Raw genomic sequence first — 19,529 nt, 5'->3', positions numbered from 1 at the left:
GAGCCCTTGATGTCAAACATGATGTACCTGTCAAAGAAGACCTGGAGCATTATACAGCAGAGACAGTGTCTGATGTTTCTAAACCTTCACTTCTTTCCCTGAGGTGTAAATTCTAATACTGCTTTTACCACCCTTTGTTATTCGGAAGTTCCTGCTCAAATAGATATCATCCATTTCTTCCACTTCAGCTGTTAATTCCCTAGTTATGCCTGAAGGGAACATTTAAAAAGAAAATTTCTCTATAACTGGCTGATCTGCAGGAATCAAATCTCTTTCAAGCTGGGTGCGGGTTTTTTTGCTTGCAGACTGAAGAATATTTTCTGTAGGAATGAAATCTAGACAGCTCAGCTTTGCTAGTATTGACTCTGACAGCTAACAAACAACCCTATGCTCTAACTGTGACTTGAATTCACCGGTTGATCGTTAATAAATGAGCCAGCAGTGCTGCGTGCTACAATCTTAATGAGTCAGGATGTTACCCGATGTTCTTTAACTGTTCATAAAGTACTCCTTAATCTGTTTTTCTCTTGTGGATAATAGTCATTTTTTTAAATGTCCTAAGATGAATACTAATATATATTAACACTTATGCAAGTGCTCCTCTTTATTTGATAGACTGATGTAAGGGCAGCTGCAATTTGGACATTTCCCACATACCTTGCTTTTGGGAAACCCCCAGTCATCTGCCAGGCACTTAGATTTCAATGTAGCCAAAAAGTTCGTAAGATTCTTGTTTGATTTCCCTCTTCTGGCATTATCAAGGATGGCTCTTGGCTTCTGCGTGATACCAAATGCTGTCAGGCCACAGTGAAATGATTCTTACTGCCTCAGGAAACAAACGTAGCCGAATGGATCAAGCTTAAAAAGTTTGATCTGGTCTAGGAGGATGTGCCTTTTAAAACATATTAAAAAACATTTGAATGTAATTTGAAGGTAAGCTGGTATGTGAGCAGGTAAGAATTTTTATTGCAATTATTCTTGTAAATGTTTCTAACCGTCTTTGAGCAGAGAATGTGCCCAGGGTGTTACCCTGTGACTGTTAATTTTGTCAATGTACTGGTGAAAGCATTGGCCCAGGATTCCTGCCCTGCTCTGGCTGCCTACAGACTCTCACTGAAGGCACCTAGATCTGCCCTCCCTATCAGAGTCTCCTCTCAAACATACCCTGAAATGTTAGGTGGCCTGTTTGGAGTCCACTCTTCTCCAAATAAAGGTGGGTAGATATATGTCATTCTGTTTCAGCAGTCTTAGTATCTAGAGACTTTTAACTATTTTTTAATTATTAGTTTTAGGAACCTGTTAATGTAGAGTCTTGGAGCATCCGTTGTAAGTAATGGTGATGCTGAGTGGTTGGCACAGGACTCTGACAGCTGCTGGTGAACAAGAGAGCTGCCCAGAGACCTCCCCAAGCTGCAGGCAAGCTTTGACAGAGAGGAAGGGTGAACTGGCAGAAGACAAGCAGAAGAACTGACTAAATAGGCCAGGTATCTTTTCTATTTTTGTTTTACACAGGCCAGTTCTGAGGTCTGAGTGAACTGAGTGCAATTCTGTGAATCAGATATGCATTGAGTGCACCTTCGTGGAAGGAGTAGCCTAAAAAACTACTTACTCAGAAGATGGTTAGAGCTCTGATGCTGAAGGAAAGCAGGGAAAATAAAAAGAGGGCCTCCTCTCAGGCTTTCTTGGGAGGCTGAGGTAATGCAAAACAGTTTTAAGAGCGATTAAGAGGCTGGATATGACTTCAGAGTACAGACCTTAAGGGCATCATCTACAGTTTGGAACTAAGCAGCAAGTAGTAGCGGTGAGCTGGAAGGAATAATTACAGTCATAATAACTGCTTAGAGGAGTAACTGTAATCTCAAATTACACGTAGAGCAATGTCTGAGCTGGCACAGGCAGGACGCAGAAACAACCACAAAAACATGGATGAAATGCAAAGAGTAAATTTATTCTTGTTACCTCACGACCCAGGGGATCTCCACAGCAGCACCCAGGCAGAGGCACACGAGTGGGGACGCAGGCACCGTGGAGCTGGGTCCTTGCTAGTCAGAAGAAGAAGAAGAAAGAAAAGATCTAAAACCTGCTGCTTTTGCCTGTACGTATCAGGGATTTTCACAGGCGTATTTTTCCACTGTGCTTTGATCTTTCCCACAGCAGGGCAGGAATCTCAAGGATGTTCAGTAGGGTGCCTCTGAGTCTCTCACAGGCCTGCGTTGTTTAAATGCAGGCATTTTACCCTTCAAGCACACAAATCTAAACAACAATTAATATGATATATGTGTTTTTCAACTTCCCAGCCGCTAGCCACTTGAACGTGTTTAGAGTCCTCCTCACCAATCTTCTGTTGTATTCCCACAAGCAATCACCCAATTGTCATGGCCTATGAATTGTCAAAGATCTGGAAATCCAGCTGGATTCTTTCTTTCTCCTAAAGGAAGGAAGCATGGAGCTGAGTAGCAACTGTGAACAGTGAATCCAAACATATGTAGGAGCTGCTACTCTCTTGGCTGTATATCTGCTTCCCTTGATAGCATCACTAAACATTTGCAGAGGATGTGGAGACTCTTCCATCACTTCCCCTTGATGATCATCTAATATGCTAACAGCCAGCATGTTTCCATTTGGAAGAGGGTGCCCCAGGAATGGCAGATACTGAACACCAGAGCCAGCCCCTGCTGATACTTTGTCCCCCTCCCACATGTCTGACTCATCGAGGAAAGCCCAGAGGGTTTATTTTTAAATCTAGGGGTTATAGTCCTACATGTTGGATGTAGCATAATGAAGTCCAGGCTACCTGGTAGAATTATCCAGGAGTTGTCTATACCAGATTTCTTCCACTGCTGCTTATTATCCCTTCCTCCCTTGTTTTTGCCTTCTTCACCAACAGAACTGTTAAGCTTCTCTCACACCCTTGAATCATCGTCCCCAACCTGTTGCTAAGACCCCAGACTCCCTTTCTGTCTGCACTTTATGTAGCTGGGAGAGGTGCTTGGCTTCTTACTGTACTGGCATCAAGAGATGCAAGCCCTGAATTTTTAGTTGGTACCTTCACCTAAGTACTTCCAGTTTTGCTTCAGTGAGAAACAGGATTCTTTGCTTTGTTTTCCATCTTCTGATCTGGTTTACATAGGGTTGGGACAGCTCATGCTGTCCCATCAGTCCCTGGCCTGCTGTGGATATGAACCCCTACCTTTCTCACTCCCCCAAACCCCACATTCTCAAATTTGTTAGGTACTGGGGAAAAGATTCTTTCTAATCCTCCTTTAACATGAGCAGTGGGATGACCAAAAGTTCTTGCATGTGTCTATTAGATGCTTATTTTAGTGTCTGAAGATAAAGCCCAAGTCCTCCCCCAATCCAAAGGAAGGAAGTTCAAAGGAGATAAAATCTTGAATAGCATCAGAAATAGCATATTGATTATCTGAGGTGTGTATGGAAAGTCCCACAGCAAGAATTCCTGAGTGATACCTGTTTAAAGACCTTTAAATACATTTATTTAAAAGAGCTGCAGGACGACAGGCACTTTGCTGGGTGCCTATGTGCATGACCACCTTTTAAACAAACTCACAGTAGTTTGTGATCCGAACTGCCCATCAGACTGACATTTGTGAGAGAGGCAAGGGTTCATTCCATTGCATCTGGCCTGACCCGAGCTGAGGACACCACAACTCTCTGCCTGCACAGTCCCCCCAGTCCATTAGTAAACTAGTTTGAAATGTAATGGGAAGGAGGTACAGAGGCAGGGAAATGTTTAACTTGATGATGCTCATCAGTAGCAGTAATCTATTCACACAGAAGCATCCCAAGTGTTAGTGATGTGCTATTTTTTAAGGCTGTTCTGTCTGCGAGTTATTAAATGCTGGAAGTTATTTATAAGCATAATCTGTAATAAATGCCACAGGCAGTGACGGACATTTAACTTTTTAATAATTTGCAAAAGTTTTCATGATGTGGCACAGCTAACATATCTGTAGCTTCTCAGTGTGTGTCCTTCAGTTTAATAGCTTATGGATCTAAAATTACCTCAGATTTTTCCTTCCAGCAGAACTCAGGGTTACCCATGAGACATATTTCCAGGGCTAGCTGGCATGTTGCAATTCTGTGGGCAAGACAAGAACTGCAAGGATGTTGCAGAAAAGCCACAAGCTCCCTCAAAACTGTACTCTGTACAGTGCCATACCCTGATGTTTCCCAATGACAACCTTTATTTCTAGCAGTGCTAAAATGCACCGTAAAGAACGGATTCACTTACAGGAGAAGCATAAACCTCTTGCAGTCACCTTTTCTTGCGTGCAGATACGTGTCGTCCCACTTTGTGACTTTGCTACTTTAGTTCTGCTGGTCTCCACAACGCCACCTGATGTACTCTGCAGTTTGGGCTCATGTCCAAGGGCCCCGTGGCAGGGGTTCTCACCCCTACCCGCAGCTGGATGCCTTGGCTCTGCCAGGGCCTGATGGGATGCTGGAGCAGCACACAGGGCGCTGGCAGGGAGCAAGATCCTTGCGCTGGAGGACTGACAGCAGCTGAGTGAGCCTTATGTGTAAAACAGTCCTGAAAGGTGCCTAGTCGTGGCCTGAAAAAAACACAGACAGAGGAAGGAAGCTGAGTCGTTGGACTTGTTCATCCCCTTTTTATTGGTACTGCCAGCAGCCCCCTTCACTGGGAGCCCTGTCTGAAGTGGTAGAGCTCAAAGTGCACCTTGTCAGGGGCCCACGCGCTCAGGGTCCATGTTCAGAGCTGGCATCTCAGTGTGCATTCAGACAACCCAAAGGCATCCTAGGTCCTTCTGCCTCCACAGTGGGCCGCAGACACTTCTTCCCAGTGGCCTTTGTATAGATTTGGTCCCTGCTGCTTAGAACTATTTTAAACCAGCAAGTCCTCGGAAAAGTTCATTTCCGAGGGTTTGATCATGAAGGTAGGTGAAAAGAGGCTGGTCACATGCACGCAGAACAGATAGAGGGAGGGTGGTGTTCCCAGAGGGTCAAACTGGAGTGTGGTACTCAAGGCTGCAGCAGACTGGGGACCTGCATGGCTGATAGGGACTGTTTCAGGGGCACTTTTGGAACTGGGGAGTGTGCTGGGCTGGTTGGGGTGAGCTCCAGGGCACAAGTGACAGGATGCCTGAGGACCTGTTTAGGGCAGGGGACACTGGGAATAAAAGGCAGCTCTGACAGCCACTAAGCCCAGTCCTAATGGTGTGGAAACCCCTTCCCTGTGCTACCAAATCCAAGCTGGTGCCTCACACGCACACATAAATGCCACTGCTAGGGAAGAGAGCCCTGTAGGAAGGAGTGTCCTGTTTCCAAAACCAGACTGCAGCCCCTGTGTTATTTCCTCCCAGTGACAAGTCGGCACGTGAGCCGATAAAAATCCTTGGGCTCACATCCTTTCCAGAAATGCCAGTCAAAACCCAAGCAGCTGTTCTCCCAAAGTACCAATTTTATAGTTCCGTGTGTGTCTATAATCTATTTACCAGCATTCCTACTTCAGTATGTGCCTGTTAATAAGATTAGTAATTAAAAAGCTTGATAGGAATTGGCAAGCATAGCTCCTCCGCCTTTCCCTCCCCTCCAAGCCGGGCTGGCGTGGAGTCTGAGGCAGGGCTGGCAGAGTACCTGAAGGAGTGAAGGCAGAAAGGCTCTGCTGAAACCTCTGCCTCCAAGCAGGCAATGGAGAAATCCCGGCCACTATGGGACAATCCCCTGCAGTTCGTTTTTGCCTGCATTTCCTATGCTGTGGGGCTGGGAAATGTGTGGAGGTTTCCATACTTATGTCAGATGTACGGAGGAGGTAAGTGTGGTTTATGTTTCTTGCTTCCCTCGAGGAGGAGTGTGGCAAGCTTTAAATCCCAAAGTATGTTGTCCATGCTAATGGACTGTCCACCCAGCAGGGCCCAGGGCAGAGTAGGAGGCCAGGCTGTTTGTTGGTGTGCAATCTCTTCTGTTGCTGCTTTATTTTACATAGTCTTTAGCATAAGGCTTTCACTTGACAGCTGGCCCGATACAGTGGCACTCGTTTCCTAGAAGTGCAATGAAGCAGTGGAAAGGCCCATGTTTTCTAAAGGATGGAAATAGGATGAGAGATGTAGGTCCACATGGTATTAATTTATTACTTTCTTGTCCCATTGAACCGCTCTGAAGGCATCAGAAACTAGTTCAGTTCTTTGTAGGTTCACATATGGGGACTCGGAATAGATTGAGAAAGGGAGATGCTTACACTGATTTAATGCAAGGATCAGGTGTATGGTTTCAAGTTTCTGTCATTAGTGTGTTGTCTTTTATACAAAGCCTTACTTTAGGAGGTGGTATCTTGGCTGCAAATCTGCCTTGAAGTTGGCTGAAACTCCTTAATCAACAGGAGTTTCACAGCAAAAGCCTCCTGGGAAGCTTTGTGAACAGGAAATAAATCATTCTGGGCTCCAAAAAAAAAGCTCTTTGAAAGTTTATCCTTTTCCTAGGTCCAAACTGAAGAAAGATGATGTCTGTATCATACCAGCCACAGATGTTCTTCCTTAGAAATCAAAAGTCAGTTAATTAGATTAATTAAAAAACAATGCTAATAATCTCTTGTAGTATACACTGGCTAATGACCATGTTTTGAAGGATCCCTATAAAGAGCCTCTCTTCATAAGACATCCCAGTTTTATACTGCTTCTCACACTCCATCTGTTGTCATAGTGCTGGACCCATCTCAGCCATGCATTGACACGATGAGCATCTGCCTCATTTGCTTCTGGTCTGCTTCCACCTTTTCTTCCTTTCAGGAAGAAACACACTGTGATGTTTAAGGGTTTTGCACTTGTTTTGTGCTTGTTTTGTTGGCTTGTAGCTTACTTTTAAATGCACACGTGGTGGTAGGACTTGGTTCATGCTGGTTTTTGAAATGCCAGCTCAGTGCTGGGACTGCATCAGAGCTGCTCTGTGAGATCAGGTCAGAAAAATCCAGGTAATATAGTGGGTGAAGTTACAGTAGAAACAAAGATGCTGCAGTGGCTGAAGCTCTCTTACACAGTTCAGACAGTAGAAGTCTGAATGCTGCAATTCTGCGTGTATTCCTCTACACATACTTTTGAGGGTAAAGACTTCATGTCTGACACTGAACTCTAGCACAAAGTTTAAAATACAAGTGTTTCTGTACACAATTAAACTTCACGTATTAGTCCAGTAGCAGCCTTTCTTGTCAGACATCATGTCGGACAGCAAAACTCAGACACTGGGGTGCTTTGCATGGTTTAGCCTCTTCTTATCAGCCATCAGTAGTGTAGAAGGTGGTGAAAATTCTCTGAGATGTAACCAAAACTGGAACACTTGATTATCCTGAAAAAAAGATGAAATAAACCCAAGTATTTTCTGAAAAGCATGCTTTTATAAGAATGGTTTCTCTGTTTTTATCCTTCCTGGTTAAATTTCCCAGGGGAGAGGCAGTTCTTTCTACTGTGAAACTAAAACTCCTGACAGCAGGCTTTGCTTTTCTTAATTGTTTTTCACTGCCCTCTTAAAAAGAATTCAGGTGCAAAACCCATGCAGACAAAATATTGCTTTGGGAACTTAAAAGCTGGATATGCCAGGCACTGAGCTTAGGGGGGGGATGCCAGCAGCTGCTTGTTTAGCATCTTCCTTATAGAAAAGCGCAGAACCAGTCTGGGTCCTGCCCAGCAGAGCAGTATGCCCTTATCGCTGAAGATACTCATAAACAGGATAATTTCAGACTTTACAACCTCCTGCCTTTCTGTTCATCAGCAGATTGCCTCCTTCTCCCTGCTCTCATCCAGAGAGCTTGACCTGAGCAGAGCTGGGGGAGGGTTAAACCTTGTAGGTGCAGTTAGTCTGTCCGTAAGCAGGCTGGGCCAGACTGAAAGGACACTGGGATGGGTTTAGAGCAGGACAGGCGCTCAGCAATGCTCAGCCCTGAGCGAGGAAGCCCCTGAGCACCAGGCGGGGTGCTGAGCAGAGGCGAGGGTGCTGCTGGTCAAGCCTAGTGCCTCAACCAGACCCGGGGCACACTCCACATGTTGTGCCAGCTGCAGGGGTCTGGCCTGGGGGCTGTTTTTTGCAGGTGGTTGGCACTGTAGGGAGCAAGGCCGGGTGTAAATGAGCAGGGAGGTCAGTGGAGCTGTGCTGGTTCACAGCAGATAAGGAGCTGATTCGTGTGGCTGCCCTGAGTCACTTATAGGAGGTATTTTTGTTCTACCCTTTAGGAAAAGCAGCGTTAGGAGCAAAATCCGCATGGGGCAGGGGCTCAGCCCCAGCACCCCCAGCTGCAGGGGGGACAGTGGGGTGAAGAACAAGCCTGGAGGCACTCCTCCTCCTTGCAAGGTGGCAAAGCCAACACCAAGCATGTGACAATGCTGCTGGGAAGGCAGAAAAGGCCCTTCGCAAAGGGCCTAACGCTCATTCTCCCCATGGTACATGGCAAAACTCCCCTCAGCTGCTGCTGGGGCAGCTTGCACCCCACTGGGACAGAGCAGCTACGAGAGCTCTTAAACCCCCGACAGCTCCCTTACAGCATAGGAAGTTATCTAACAGACTAACAAAGGGGTTGTTAATAACGAGAGAGCCAGGAGGTGGGAAATTAATTCCCAGAATAAACCGGATTTTTGCTCAGTGTTTATTTCCAGTTCTTTGCCTCAGTCTCTGCCTGGAGTTCATTCCTCCCCAGTGCTGTACAGAGCGCATTGCAAGGAATGTTAATGCTGCAGATTAAATCCTCAATAAGAGATATTTACGTAAATATTTTTGGCTTGTTGTATAAAGGGAAGCAGGAAAGCCTTTGCAAAAATCTAGGTTTTGACTCAGTCAGCAGCTCTTTCTGAAGTGAGCCCCAAGTCGAGGACAAGGATTGTATTTTTTTTTTTTCCAGCATAAACTTAAGCTGAAGTGCATCCTGGTTGCCAGGCGGGAAGGTCCTTTCCCCTCCCTCATTGCCCACCTGCCCATTCCTGCTGCTCATCTTCTGCAGGAGCATCCCTGTGGCTTTCCATGCAGGGGCAGCAGGGATGAGCAGGCGCTGGCAGGAGGAGGCTGCATGCCTTCGACCCAGGCTCTGCTCCCTCAGGTGCAACCCTGGGGGAAAAGCCTTCACCCCTTTGCTTGTACTTTCAGGCTCAGCATGGAGGTTTTTGGGAGCTTTTTGGTTTTTGTTTTTTTTTTTTTTTTTTTTTTAAGCCAGGTCAGACTTCAACATGTTACTCAAAACTCTATTCAACAAGGATGTTGCTGTTACTTTTTCATTGAGCATTTTGGCTCTGCCGCAGAACACCACACATGAAGTAAATCTTTCCCTTGTCCTTTTTCTCTCATTATCTTTTACGAGGTTTGGCTGGCGATTAGTTACCCTTTAACAGCCCCAGCCCCGAACATTGCTCAAACCGCCCACAAAGCATCTGGGCAGCCCTGTTGTGCTGGAGTGGCAATCAGCACAGTTTAACAGCAGAAATCCCAGGTCTGCCAAGTGCCTGCGGAAAATTCCCTGTGCACAGGTGCCCGGCGCCCACTGGCATCTGGGATGTCGCCTGAAACCCGGTGAGATGTCCTTCAGCGTTGGGCTGTGCCCTCAATATACAAGGTGTCCGGACAGGACCCAGCCCCAGCCAGCTCGTGGGACACTTAATGGGGTGATTTGACCACAAACAGGGTAACGTGGTGTTTATTATGCTGCTGCTCTGCTGAAGGCCGTCTGTTGGGCTTTTCTTGCAGGTGGCTTTTTGATTCCGTATTTTATCATGCTGATCGCTGAGGGGATGCCGCTGCTCTACTTGGAGCTGGCCGTGGGGCAGCGCATGCGTCAGGGCAGCATCGGAGCCTGGAAGATAATAAGCCCCTACCTCTGTGGCGTTGGTATGTTCTCAGTTTTCATCTTTAAGTGCCCCAGGAACATGGGTGATTTTTGGATGGAGAACTTTGCATTTCAGAGAAGAAACCAGTTGGGAGCTGGGGTTTTAGTGGATCCCAGCAGGCTGAGCGAAGCAGTCATCCAGCCACCTCATGGCATGCGTTTACCCCATCCCTTGCGGGGCACTGGGGCCAGACCCCAGCTCGCTGTGCTGGGTCCCTGGACTTGGAGGTGTGAGTCCCCCCTGCACTCAGGCAGACTGCCAAAATCACAGTGTGAAGGCTTGTGCTAAATTCAGCCCTTGGGGCTGCCTACACTGGGCTTTGACCCCAAGAGCATCTTCCCAATATGCTCAACATAGAGTGATAAAGTGGTGCCTTAATTTCATACCAATGCCCACTCTTAGCTACATTATTATGTTATTAAATTACCTTGAGAACTCAAACTATCATTAATTTGCTTACACGCACATTTTATTTTTAACGATACATTGAATATTCACCCCCCAGGGGCTAAAGTATAAAATCCTGACAGGAGGAGGAGGCGACTGCAGTGGTGGGGCCCTGCCCTGTGCACAGGGCAGCGCAGAGGCAAGGCCCACCCCGTGCTGGCTGGCCACAGTGCCCCCCCTGGGCATTTTGGGGTTCCGCTGCTGACCGATCACCTCCCTCCATGCCTGCAGGTGTTGCCAGCGTCATTGTCTCCTTCTTCCTCTCCATGTACTACAACGTGATAAACGCCTGGGCCTTCTGGTACCTCTTCCACTCCTTCCAGGTGCGTGGGTGCCCCATGGTGTGGCTTGGGGGTCACGGTGGCTTTGCATCAGTGCTGGACGTTACATGGCACCATTGTTAGCTTGGTGGAGGGGCAAAAGCTCCAGAAATCCTCCCAGGGCTTTTCTGGGGTGAAAAATGAGGCAGCAGTGTCCCCTCCAGGGGCTCTGCAGGAGCACTGGGGTGTCTTTGCCTCACCACAAAATGCAGGTCAAGGCCAGCCCCGTGATGCCTTGCTGGCATGTGCCTTGGTGGCCACAGTGTCCTGCACCCTGGGGTAGGTCTGTCTGAAGGCAGGGGAGAGGGTTGGCCCTGGGGGACAGGATCAGAGAGGGTCATCCCCAAGGGACGGGCTCAGAGGGGTCGGTCCTCAGGGAGAAAAGCCAGTCTGGTCATCCCTGGGGAAGAGAGGCAGAGCGGATCTGTCCTTGGGTCACCCCTCTGGTCATCCCCAGGGGAGAGGGCCAGAGCAGGTCTGTCCCTGGGGAGAGGGTCATCCCCAGGGGACAGGGTCATCCCCAGCCCCAGGCAGCACAACGCAGAGACAAGCAGGGCCCAAGCAGAAAGCCGCCCTCGCCTTCATCCCCGCCGGCACCCTGGCTCTCCCCGCAGTGCTGACAGTAGGCACTCTCCCCACACCCCTCTCTCCCAGGAGCCCCTGCCGTGGGCCACCTGCCCCCTGAACAGCAACCGCACCGGCTATGAGGAGGAGTGCGAGAAGACGTCGACCACCCAGTACTTCTGGTACCGGCAGACCCTGAACATCTCCCCGTCGCTGGAGGCCAGCGGGAGCGTGCAGTGGGAGCAGGCGCTCTGCCTGACTCTGGCCTGGCTGGTGGTCTACCTCTGCATCCTCCGCGGCACCGAGTCCACCGGCAAGGTGAGAGGCGGGCACAGCCCTGCTGAGCCGGGGCGGGATGTGGGGAGCAGAAATGAGTGACAAAAGACAGCGTCCGTGGCTGCTGTTACTTGGGGTTATGGCATCCCCCCTGGAGCAGCCAGCCCTGCTGCCTCTGCCACCCTGTTAAGTTGCAACTGAAGAAGACTCAACTAAAGCACTGAGTGATATTAAAAAAGTAATCCCCAAAAGTCCTTTATATGCAGCCACCTCTGCTGCAAAACCATCTACCAGGCTGCTGGCCCTATGGAAAGCTGTCTGCCGCAGCAGAGACATGTCAGGAGATATCTATTCCCTGGTCTTTGCAAGACAAAAAAGGACATCTACCGGGCATTTTCTCTCACTTTATTCACACTAGAAGTTATGAGGAAGGGGGAAAAAAAACCACTGTCCCAGCTGAGTCTGCACTAAGAAGCAAGCTGAGGGCTGTAATCCCCAAATCGTCTTAGCCAAATGCAAAAGCCAAGAGACTGTAAACTAAGAATAACCTCTTAAACTTGCTGCAGCTGGCTTTGGAGGCAATAAATAAATAAATAAATAGCCAAGGAGCATTGAAACAGCATCACGAAGGCAGGGTCTTGTCACGGGGAGCGCAGGAGGCTTCCCCTTGTGCAGGAACAGCAGCAGGTTTGGGCAGCGGGTGCAGGGCTGTCCTGCTGGGGACGGTGAAGCTGCTGCATCTGCAGGCCTGCAGCAGGGAAAGGCAGATGCCAGCTGGCAACGCAGGCAGGTGCAAATGGGAGGAATATGGGGTAATTACCCAGCCGATTCTCTTCCCATGAGCTTGGGAAGGCACATTTTCTAAGGAGTTAGTTTTCATGTAAGTTTCTGGGTGAACCATTGGGGTACATCCCAGCAAAGAGTAGGTGATTGGATTCTCCCTTTTTTTTTTTTTTTTTTTTTTCCCACAAGTGGCTTTTTCCAATGTGGAGATTGAACATTTAGCTTCAAATTCAGGGGTTTGATCAAAAGCTTATGGAAGACAACTGAAAGATTTAATTCCCTCCATCCCCCATCTGGGTTACATTAAGCTAAAGTCTTTTTCACATCTGAATTGAAATAGTTTCATTCAAGTTTGATTTTGACCTTATATGACGTCTGCTTGCCTTTCTCCTAGAGCAGATGATGGATGATGACCTTTGCCTAATGAGTTCTTTATAGACAGTTGCAAACTGGTGTTACTCCACTAAATGCTGCGGAACTGAGTTTGTAAATGCTGCAAATATTTTAGATTTTGTTCTTATTTTTCTAATCAAAAAGAAGACCCTGGGAACAATAGCACAGTTTTTATTAATAAAAACTCTTTTCCCTAAAACCTAAATCTAAATTTAGATTTATCTGAAAATACTTCTTTAAAGATTAATACAAGGTAACAAACACAGTAATGGAAATTTTCTATGTAAAGTAAGTGAGACTGACCACAGTAGATTAGCTCTGTCTTATGTATTCTTTAGACCAAGGTATTTCCCTTCCTTCCCCCAGGTCGTCTATGTAACAGCGTCTTTGCCATACTGCGTCCTCATCATATACCTCATCAGAGGATTAACGCTTCACGGTGCTGTGAATGGGCTCGTCTACATGTTCACACCAAAGGTACAGGACAACCATACTGAATTTTTCATGAAATATTATTTACTGAACACATAAGGTTTTAAAAAGTGGTGATGTTCCTTCTCCTTATACTGAGTTTTTGCAGCAGTAGCTTAGGTCAGGCAGCTGGAAACCGCGGCTGGGAGTGGCTGGAGGCTGTTCTGCCATGGTGCCCATGAGCTGCTTGCTTCCTCCTGCAGAAGAAGACCTGCCCATTAACATTACCTGTAGCAGATTACTTTTCGACTGAGCTGTAACCCTGCCCAAAACCCATCCCCAAGCTAAAATGTGTGCACGAAGGGGCCTGTCCCCTGCAGGCTGGAAGGGCCGGTCCCGGGCATCCGTGTGCAGCTTCACACTCCTGCTCTCCCCGTATGGTTTTGCAGCTGGAGCAGCTGTCGAACCCCAAGACGTGGATCAGCGCTGCCACACAGATCTTCTTCTCGCTGGGCCTAGGCTTTGGCAGCCTCATCGCATTTGCCAGCTACAATGAGCCCAGCAACAACTGCGAGAGGCACGCCATCATCGTCTCGCTGATCAACAGCACCACGTCCATATTTGCCAGCATTGTGACCTTCTCCATCTATGGCTTCAAGGCGACGTTTAACTACGAAAGCTGTATAAGCAAGTAAGAGCCTGATATTTCACTTATTTTCCACCGCAGGCTGTTCTGGGGAAGAGGGGAAGTAAATAAATGACAGCACGCAGCGCTGACCCAAGACCAGATCTGATACTGCTCTAATAAAGCTAATAGCGCTATTTAAAGCGATGAAGGCTGAGGTGACGGGTCGGAGCTGGCTTGCCTTTTGACACCTGGGTGCCGCTTCCAGGCGCCGGCCAGGTTGAGAGGGTCAGTTTGTCCGGGCAAGTCACAGCGGCACTTTCCACTGTGCCCTGGTCAGACGCTTCAGGGGGTGCGTGGGGGCTGATTAATAAAATGCAGCAATGCTCAGATTCCCCCGTTAAGGCTAAGACCTGTGCCAGGAGCTTGGCCTCCTTGGCAGCAATGCTCTGGAGGTGCCCAGCAGCCTGCAGGATCGTGCCCCGAGGCAGCAAGCTCGCATGCAGTCCCTGGCACAGGGCCCGCTGCAGTTACACTTTTACTCGTATTTTTTACAGCTTTCAATCTATCTGCTGACCAGAGAGGAAACCAAGCTGCTAGTCCCTGCTCATTGCCAAAAGGCTCATTAAATTAGTGGGGTGTGGACATGAGACTGGAGGGCAAAGGGGAAGAGACGTCAGCTGGCACTGGCTGGCACCCAAAATACCTGCCTGGGAGGGGCAGTGTGGGTGCAGGAGCTGCTCCCTCTGAAGCAGAGATGAGTGCAAGGTTACCCGTGTCCCAGCCCTGTGCTGGGATTGCCGTGGCTCCTACCCAGGCAGAATGGAGCCCTGGGGTCGGCAGAGCATCCCCACGTGGGGGCCAAAGGAGAAGGGGACAAGGTGTATAACCAGCCTCGATTTTATACCTTGGCCTGAAAGCCATTAAATTCCCGTAATCTTTCCCAGGGTGATCCTGCTGCTGATGAATGCCTTTGACCTGGAGGAAGGCTCTTTAACAGCAGACAACCTCAGTGAGATGAAGGACTACCTCATGGCCACCCACCCGCAGGAATACGCCCAATTATCACCACAGCTTAAAAACTGCAGCTTGGAAGCTGAACTCGACACAGTGAGTCGCCGCTTTGCCACCTGGGCTTCACTCTCTCCTTTCCTCCCACCGAGCCCCGGCAGCCCCTCAGCCCCTCGTGGGCACATCCCGCACCCTCAGGAGCCACCTGGCCAGGGGCTGCGGTGGGGCTCATTGCTGCACTGGGATGGTCGCTGGCTCAGCCCAGCAAGGGGCTCACTTGGGTCATTAGCAGCTGAGCTGGGTGAGATCTCATCCCCCCCTGCTGTGCAAAACCACCACCACAGGTGTATTTTGTCATGGCACAGGGTCAGTCTCTTATGTCCTTGTTCTTATGTCCTTGACCGAGCTGAGGAGCTGCCCATAACTCACTTCCCCCTTCTCGCTGGCAGGCTGTCCAGGGGACGGGACTGGCATTTATCATCTATTCTGAAGCCATCAAAAACATGGAGGTGCCCCAGCTGTACTCCGTGCTCTACTTCGTCATGCTGCTGATGCTGGGCATCGGCAGCATGCTGGGAAACACCGCCGCCATCCTCACGCCGCTGACCGACAGCAGGGTCATTGCTGCCCGTTTCCCCAAGGAGGTGATCTCGGGTAAGTGCCATGTCACAGCACAGGCCCTGCAGTGGGAGCACACGTGGGTGCAAAAGCCTTGGTGTCCCATAGCTGCTGAGGGTCCCTCTTTGACCTCAGGTGGAGCAGGGAATATCAAATACGCTGCTGGAAGGGTTCGCCTGCCCTTGGGAAATCCTGCCCAGCCTGCACAGCATTTTCCCTCGGAATCCCTCAAAGCACTAGGGCAGTCGTGGCTGCGTATTTGCAGGCTCCCCAGCACACCCCAGCTCCTTCAGACTGGTGTCTACTGACAGGTGAAACTCAAAGGGCCGGGACAAATGTCAAGATACCTGTGGCTCTTCAGTTGCATCGCCAGTGTCCCAACTGCGAACCACCTCAGCCTCTGGCTAGAAGTGACAGGGGCTCCCCTTTGGGCATGGAAATCCCTTGTCCCACCTTCAAAGCTGTTTCAGCTGGATGCCCAGCAGTAACAGCAGACACTGCACGCACAACGTGACAAGGCCATGGCCAGGACTAGGTTGTCCTGAGCCTGCTGGGGTGGGTGTGCTGTGACTGTGCAGGTCTGAGGAGCAGCAGCTGGAGGATACACCAGCAGAGGCAGGTCTTTTCCAAAGGGGAAGAAACCCACCCTTCTCCTTTGAGAAAGCTGCTCCCTGACAGAAATGAGTAGAAATCCCACTAGCTTTTTAGTCACATTTCCCCCATGTAATTAGATTTCCAGGTGTAACAGCAGGGTCCCTGTTTTATCCATGCAGGTGTTGTGTGTCTCATTAACTGTGTGATTGGCCTCATCTTCACCATGGAGGCTGGAAATTATTGGTTTGACATATTCAACGACTATGCAGCCACCCTCTCACTGCTGCTCATCGTGCTGGTAGAAACCATTGCAGTGTGTTACATCTATGGGATAAGAAGGTAAAAGCTTGAACACTCCTTTCTTTATAGTGGGATAGCTGGGGGATGGACCACTGGCCAAGCATAACAGTACCGCCTCGGGATACATTTTTCTCCTACGCTATGGTGTCAGCGAGGCAATGGGCATCTGCCCTGCCCTGCCCTGCAGACCCCTTCCAGGGGGTCAGGGCTACGTGGGGGCAGGCCGGGCTGCCACCTTCTCTGCAGGCAGGGGAGTACTAGTGAGCCACACACGCTGCTCCCTGCTGCTCTTGGCTTTGGTCTCAAGAGCACCTTCTGCTCCTCCTTTCACAGTAATTCAGCCCGAGGACAATGGTGCTGGTAAGTGGTTTCAGAGATGGTCACCTTGCACATCGCTGGTCTCCCAAGTCATCACTTGCAGGTGAAAGCAAGATTCAGCATCACGAAAAGTTTTAAACAGCAGAGGTGTTTGCGCTCAGGGCACCTAAAGGAAGGCTGTAGTTTTTGCTTTGTTAGTCTGCTAGCACAATACATGTACATGTACACGGGTGTTATGTCCTTGGTGAGGAGTTCAAAGCCTTCAAGTCGGATCCAGGTTTCCTGCGTGGTTTTAGGTGCCATCCCCAGCATCAGTACATCAAAGACAGTCAAATAGCAGCAATGAGAACAACTCAATTACACAAAACCAAGGAGTGTTTTTTCCACAGTACTTAAGCATTATTGCTTTTCTCCATAACCTCACACCAGTAAGTCTGAACTTGTGCTCCAGGCAGAATTTCGCTGGGACTTTTCCTGCTGCATCTAGTTTAGTTTTGGGTTCCCCCCCCTCCTCTTCTGCAGTTTGGGATCCTCTCAGAAGTCCTGCTCTCTTTTCACCCTCACTATATGATCCTGGTGAGCCAGTTCTTCAGACAAAACCTCTCTGCTCATTACTCTTCTGGTCAACTGTACTCCCCTTTCCCATCTCACATATTTAATTCTAGAGGTGGTTTTGAAGTAACTCAGATCAAGGTATCGACTGAACATATGCAGCTGTTCTCAAAAATACATCTTTTTTTTTAAAAACAGGTTTGAGAAAGATCTTCACACCATGATTGGACGCAAGCCAAACTGGTACTGGAAAGTTATGTGGGCTTTTGCTAGTCCTTTGCTAATTATAAGCTTATTTATATTTTACCTCACCGACTATATCCTCACAGGAACACTGCAATACCAAGCATGGGATGCCACACAGGTAAAAGAGTTTTGGTTTGGTTTTTTTTTTTTAAACTTTCCTTAATTCCTGCAAGGATACAGCCCTCCTTCCTAACTACATTGTTCCACAAAACTGCAGCTGGAGTTGGGGCCATCCCTTAATTTTGTGGGAAGGTAAAACTAGTGACAACGATGCAATGGTTTTGTGAAAGGGAGTAATTTTCCTCTACGATTCTTAATTGACCCCTTCAAAGAGTAAAATTTTATTCATGTTGAAGACCCAAATATCATCTTAGAAAATACACTTTAAGCAGAAAAATTACTTTCAAAGTGTAGTATTTTGAACAAAATTAGTGGTATTTTAACAGAACTGAGCTGCTGCTGGAATAAATAATTTTCATAATTTCCATATACATTTTTCTTCATGGCCAAAACACTTCTGTATGAATGCTGAACTGTGTATTTATCACAGAGAAATTATTATTGGATAAGTAGTCACAGGTTTCATAACCTTTTGTGGAAACATTCCTAGCACACAGAAACAAATTACATGTTTTCATGTCATTGCTGATTTGGGAGCCGTGGTGGGCCTGGCCTGTGTCAGCGTGAGCCCCCAGGCTCTGGGGGAGGAACAGAGAGGCCTGACAGAGGTCAGGGCTGAGCCACCTCATTAAGAAACCTGGATCAAGCCAAAATCTGCTCTTTACCAAAGCCTGCAGCAGTTTTCCCTTGTATTTTTGGCAGCAGCTCTGTTCTTATTGTCAATTTTAAGCTTGTATGGTCGGACACAGAAGACACGAAGGACAGTCAGGGGCTGCTCCAGCAGCAAGTGCTCCTGGGCACTGTCCTCTTCAGGCACCTGTGCGCAGCTCTGTGCCAGACCTGCCTCCAGGGCCCCCAGACCCACGGCTTCTTCTCTCCCTTGCAGGGGCAGCTGGTGACAAAGGATTACCCAGGCTATGCCCTGGCCGTGATCGGGCTGCTGGTGGCAGCATCCACCATGTGCATACCCCTGGGGGCACTAGTAACTTTTATAAGGAAGAGACTGAAGAGGGAAAGCGTTCCAACCGTTGCATGAACGCCGACAGCTGCATTTGGGAAGACCTTACCCCCATCATCAGCGACTGGGCACTTCTGGAAGACAGCAGCAACCATTATTTGTAGCAGTTATTTATAGAGTTGAGAATCGTGGGTGCTCTATTGACCAAAAAGTGCTCTTAGGAGGTTCCACAGTGGGTTGGAAAAAAACAAAAAGCTCCTCTGTAACAAGATGAAGCTTTAAAATGGCCTCTGTAAGAGAGGGAAAAACAGAAGAGCAGCTCACAAAATGCTAGCTAGCACCAATTAACCAGCGTATCAACCCACCACACAGCCTTAGGTAATTTTTGTTATAGCACTGCCTATGTGGAAACACAAACAACTCCAGCATCTTCCTGCACTGAAGTACTGGCAAATACCCTCACCATTGAAGAAAGCCAAGCTTAGGCATGCACGTGATTTGAAATGACATCTGTATTTCAACAGGTGAAACCACTGAGGCCTTGCGGCGCAAATGTGAGAATCCCTTTCCTACGAGGGAAAAGGCGGTAGGATGGTATTTGAGATAAACGTGGCCCACACTGCTGCTTTTATAGTGTCCAGCAAAGCAGGATTTATATATATATATCTATATATACATGCACACACACATATACGAGCTGCAGTTCTCTCACCTCCAGAAGTAAACTTCCAATTCCAGTATGTAATCGTGCACTGTGCTGTACTTCGTGTTTTCTAGGGATGCACTTTAAGGACACTAGAAGAAATCTGTGATAAAGCTGCTTTACAAGCCCCACCCAAACACAAGTATGTCATGTAATCAGCTGCGACAAAGTTCATATCCAGGTATTCTTTAATCGTGAGATGTAACAATCCAGCAGTTCTACAGAACTGCTTCATTTCCCTATGCGAACATTGTATAAAGAAAGCAACGTATTTAAATTGTAAGCTTCATGTAATAGGAAACAGTAAAATTGCATCTATGAACTTTAAAGCAGTCCCTCTGCAGAACAACATTAGAGACACCCTCAGGGGATGCGGGTTCTTAATACAGTGTCTTAACTAGGTACCCATCAGAAGATGCCAAGTGCCTGATGAAAGAGGGGTTTGTTTCACGCA

The 19,529-nt window shown here is 48.2% G+C and overlaps 1 protein-coding gene across 3 annotated transcripts; it reads left to right on the top strand.

Annotated features, from left to right (window-relative positions):
- The first annotated feature begins 1,976 nt into the window (after positions 1–1,976).
- SLC6A20 (solute carrier family 6 member 20) lies at positions 1,977–19,404 on the top strand. Of its 3 annotated transcripts, none has more exons than XM_074859520.1 (12): positions 2,019–2,095; positions 4,046–5,791; positions 9,697–9,837; positions 10,515–10,606; positions 11,258–11,485; positions 12,986–13,096; positions 13,480–13,721; positions 14,603–14,765; positions 15,116–15,320; positions 16,058–16,217; positions 17,247–17,412; positions 18,301–19,404. In XM_074859520.1, exons 2-12 carry the CDS (start codon positions 5,671–5,673, stop codon positions 18,448–18,450), a joined length of 1,779 nt encoding a protein of 592 aa, XP_074715621.1. In that variant the 5' UTR covers positions 2,019–2,095; positions 4,046–5,670; the 3' UTR covers positions 18,451–19,404. The 3 variants fall into 3 exon arrangements, with proteins under 3 accessions (XP_074715640.1, XP_074715621.1, XP_074715631.1); XM_074859530.1 differs by lacking the exon at positions 2,019–2,095 and having other exon boundaries at positions 4,103–5,791; positions 17,247–17,291; positions 17,378–17,412; XM_074859539.1 differs by lacking the exon at positions 4,046–5,791 and having other exon boundaries at positions 1,977–2,095.
- Positions 19,405–19,529: the final 125 nt, after the last annotated feature.

The sequence above is a fragment of the Strix uralensis genome, chromosome 1, assembly GCF_047716275.1.
Source record: "Strix uralensis isolate ZFMK-TIS-50842 chromosome 1, bStrUra1, whole genome shotgun sequence".
NCBI classification, from domain to species: domain Eukaryota; kingdom Metazoa; phylum Chordata; class Aves; order Strigiformes; family Strigidae; genus Strix; species Strix uralensis.
This window is presented reverse-complemented; position numbering and strand designations above follow the sequence as displayed.

Bases quoted from the DNA above. Each gene is read 5' to 3' on its own strand.
- SLC6A20 (XM_074859520.1), top strand. From the start codon at position 5,671: ATGGAGAAATCCCGGCCACTATGGGACAATCCCCTGCAGTTCGTTTTT. The intron at 5,792-9,696 runs GTAAGTGTGGTT...CTTTTCTTGCAG, and splicing joins ATGTCAGATGTACGGAGGAG to GTGGCTTTTTGATTCCGTAT. The intron at 13,097-13,479 runs GTACAGGACAAC...ATGGTTTTGCAG, and splicing joins TCTACATGTTCACACCAAAG to CTGGAGCAGCTGTCGAACCC.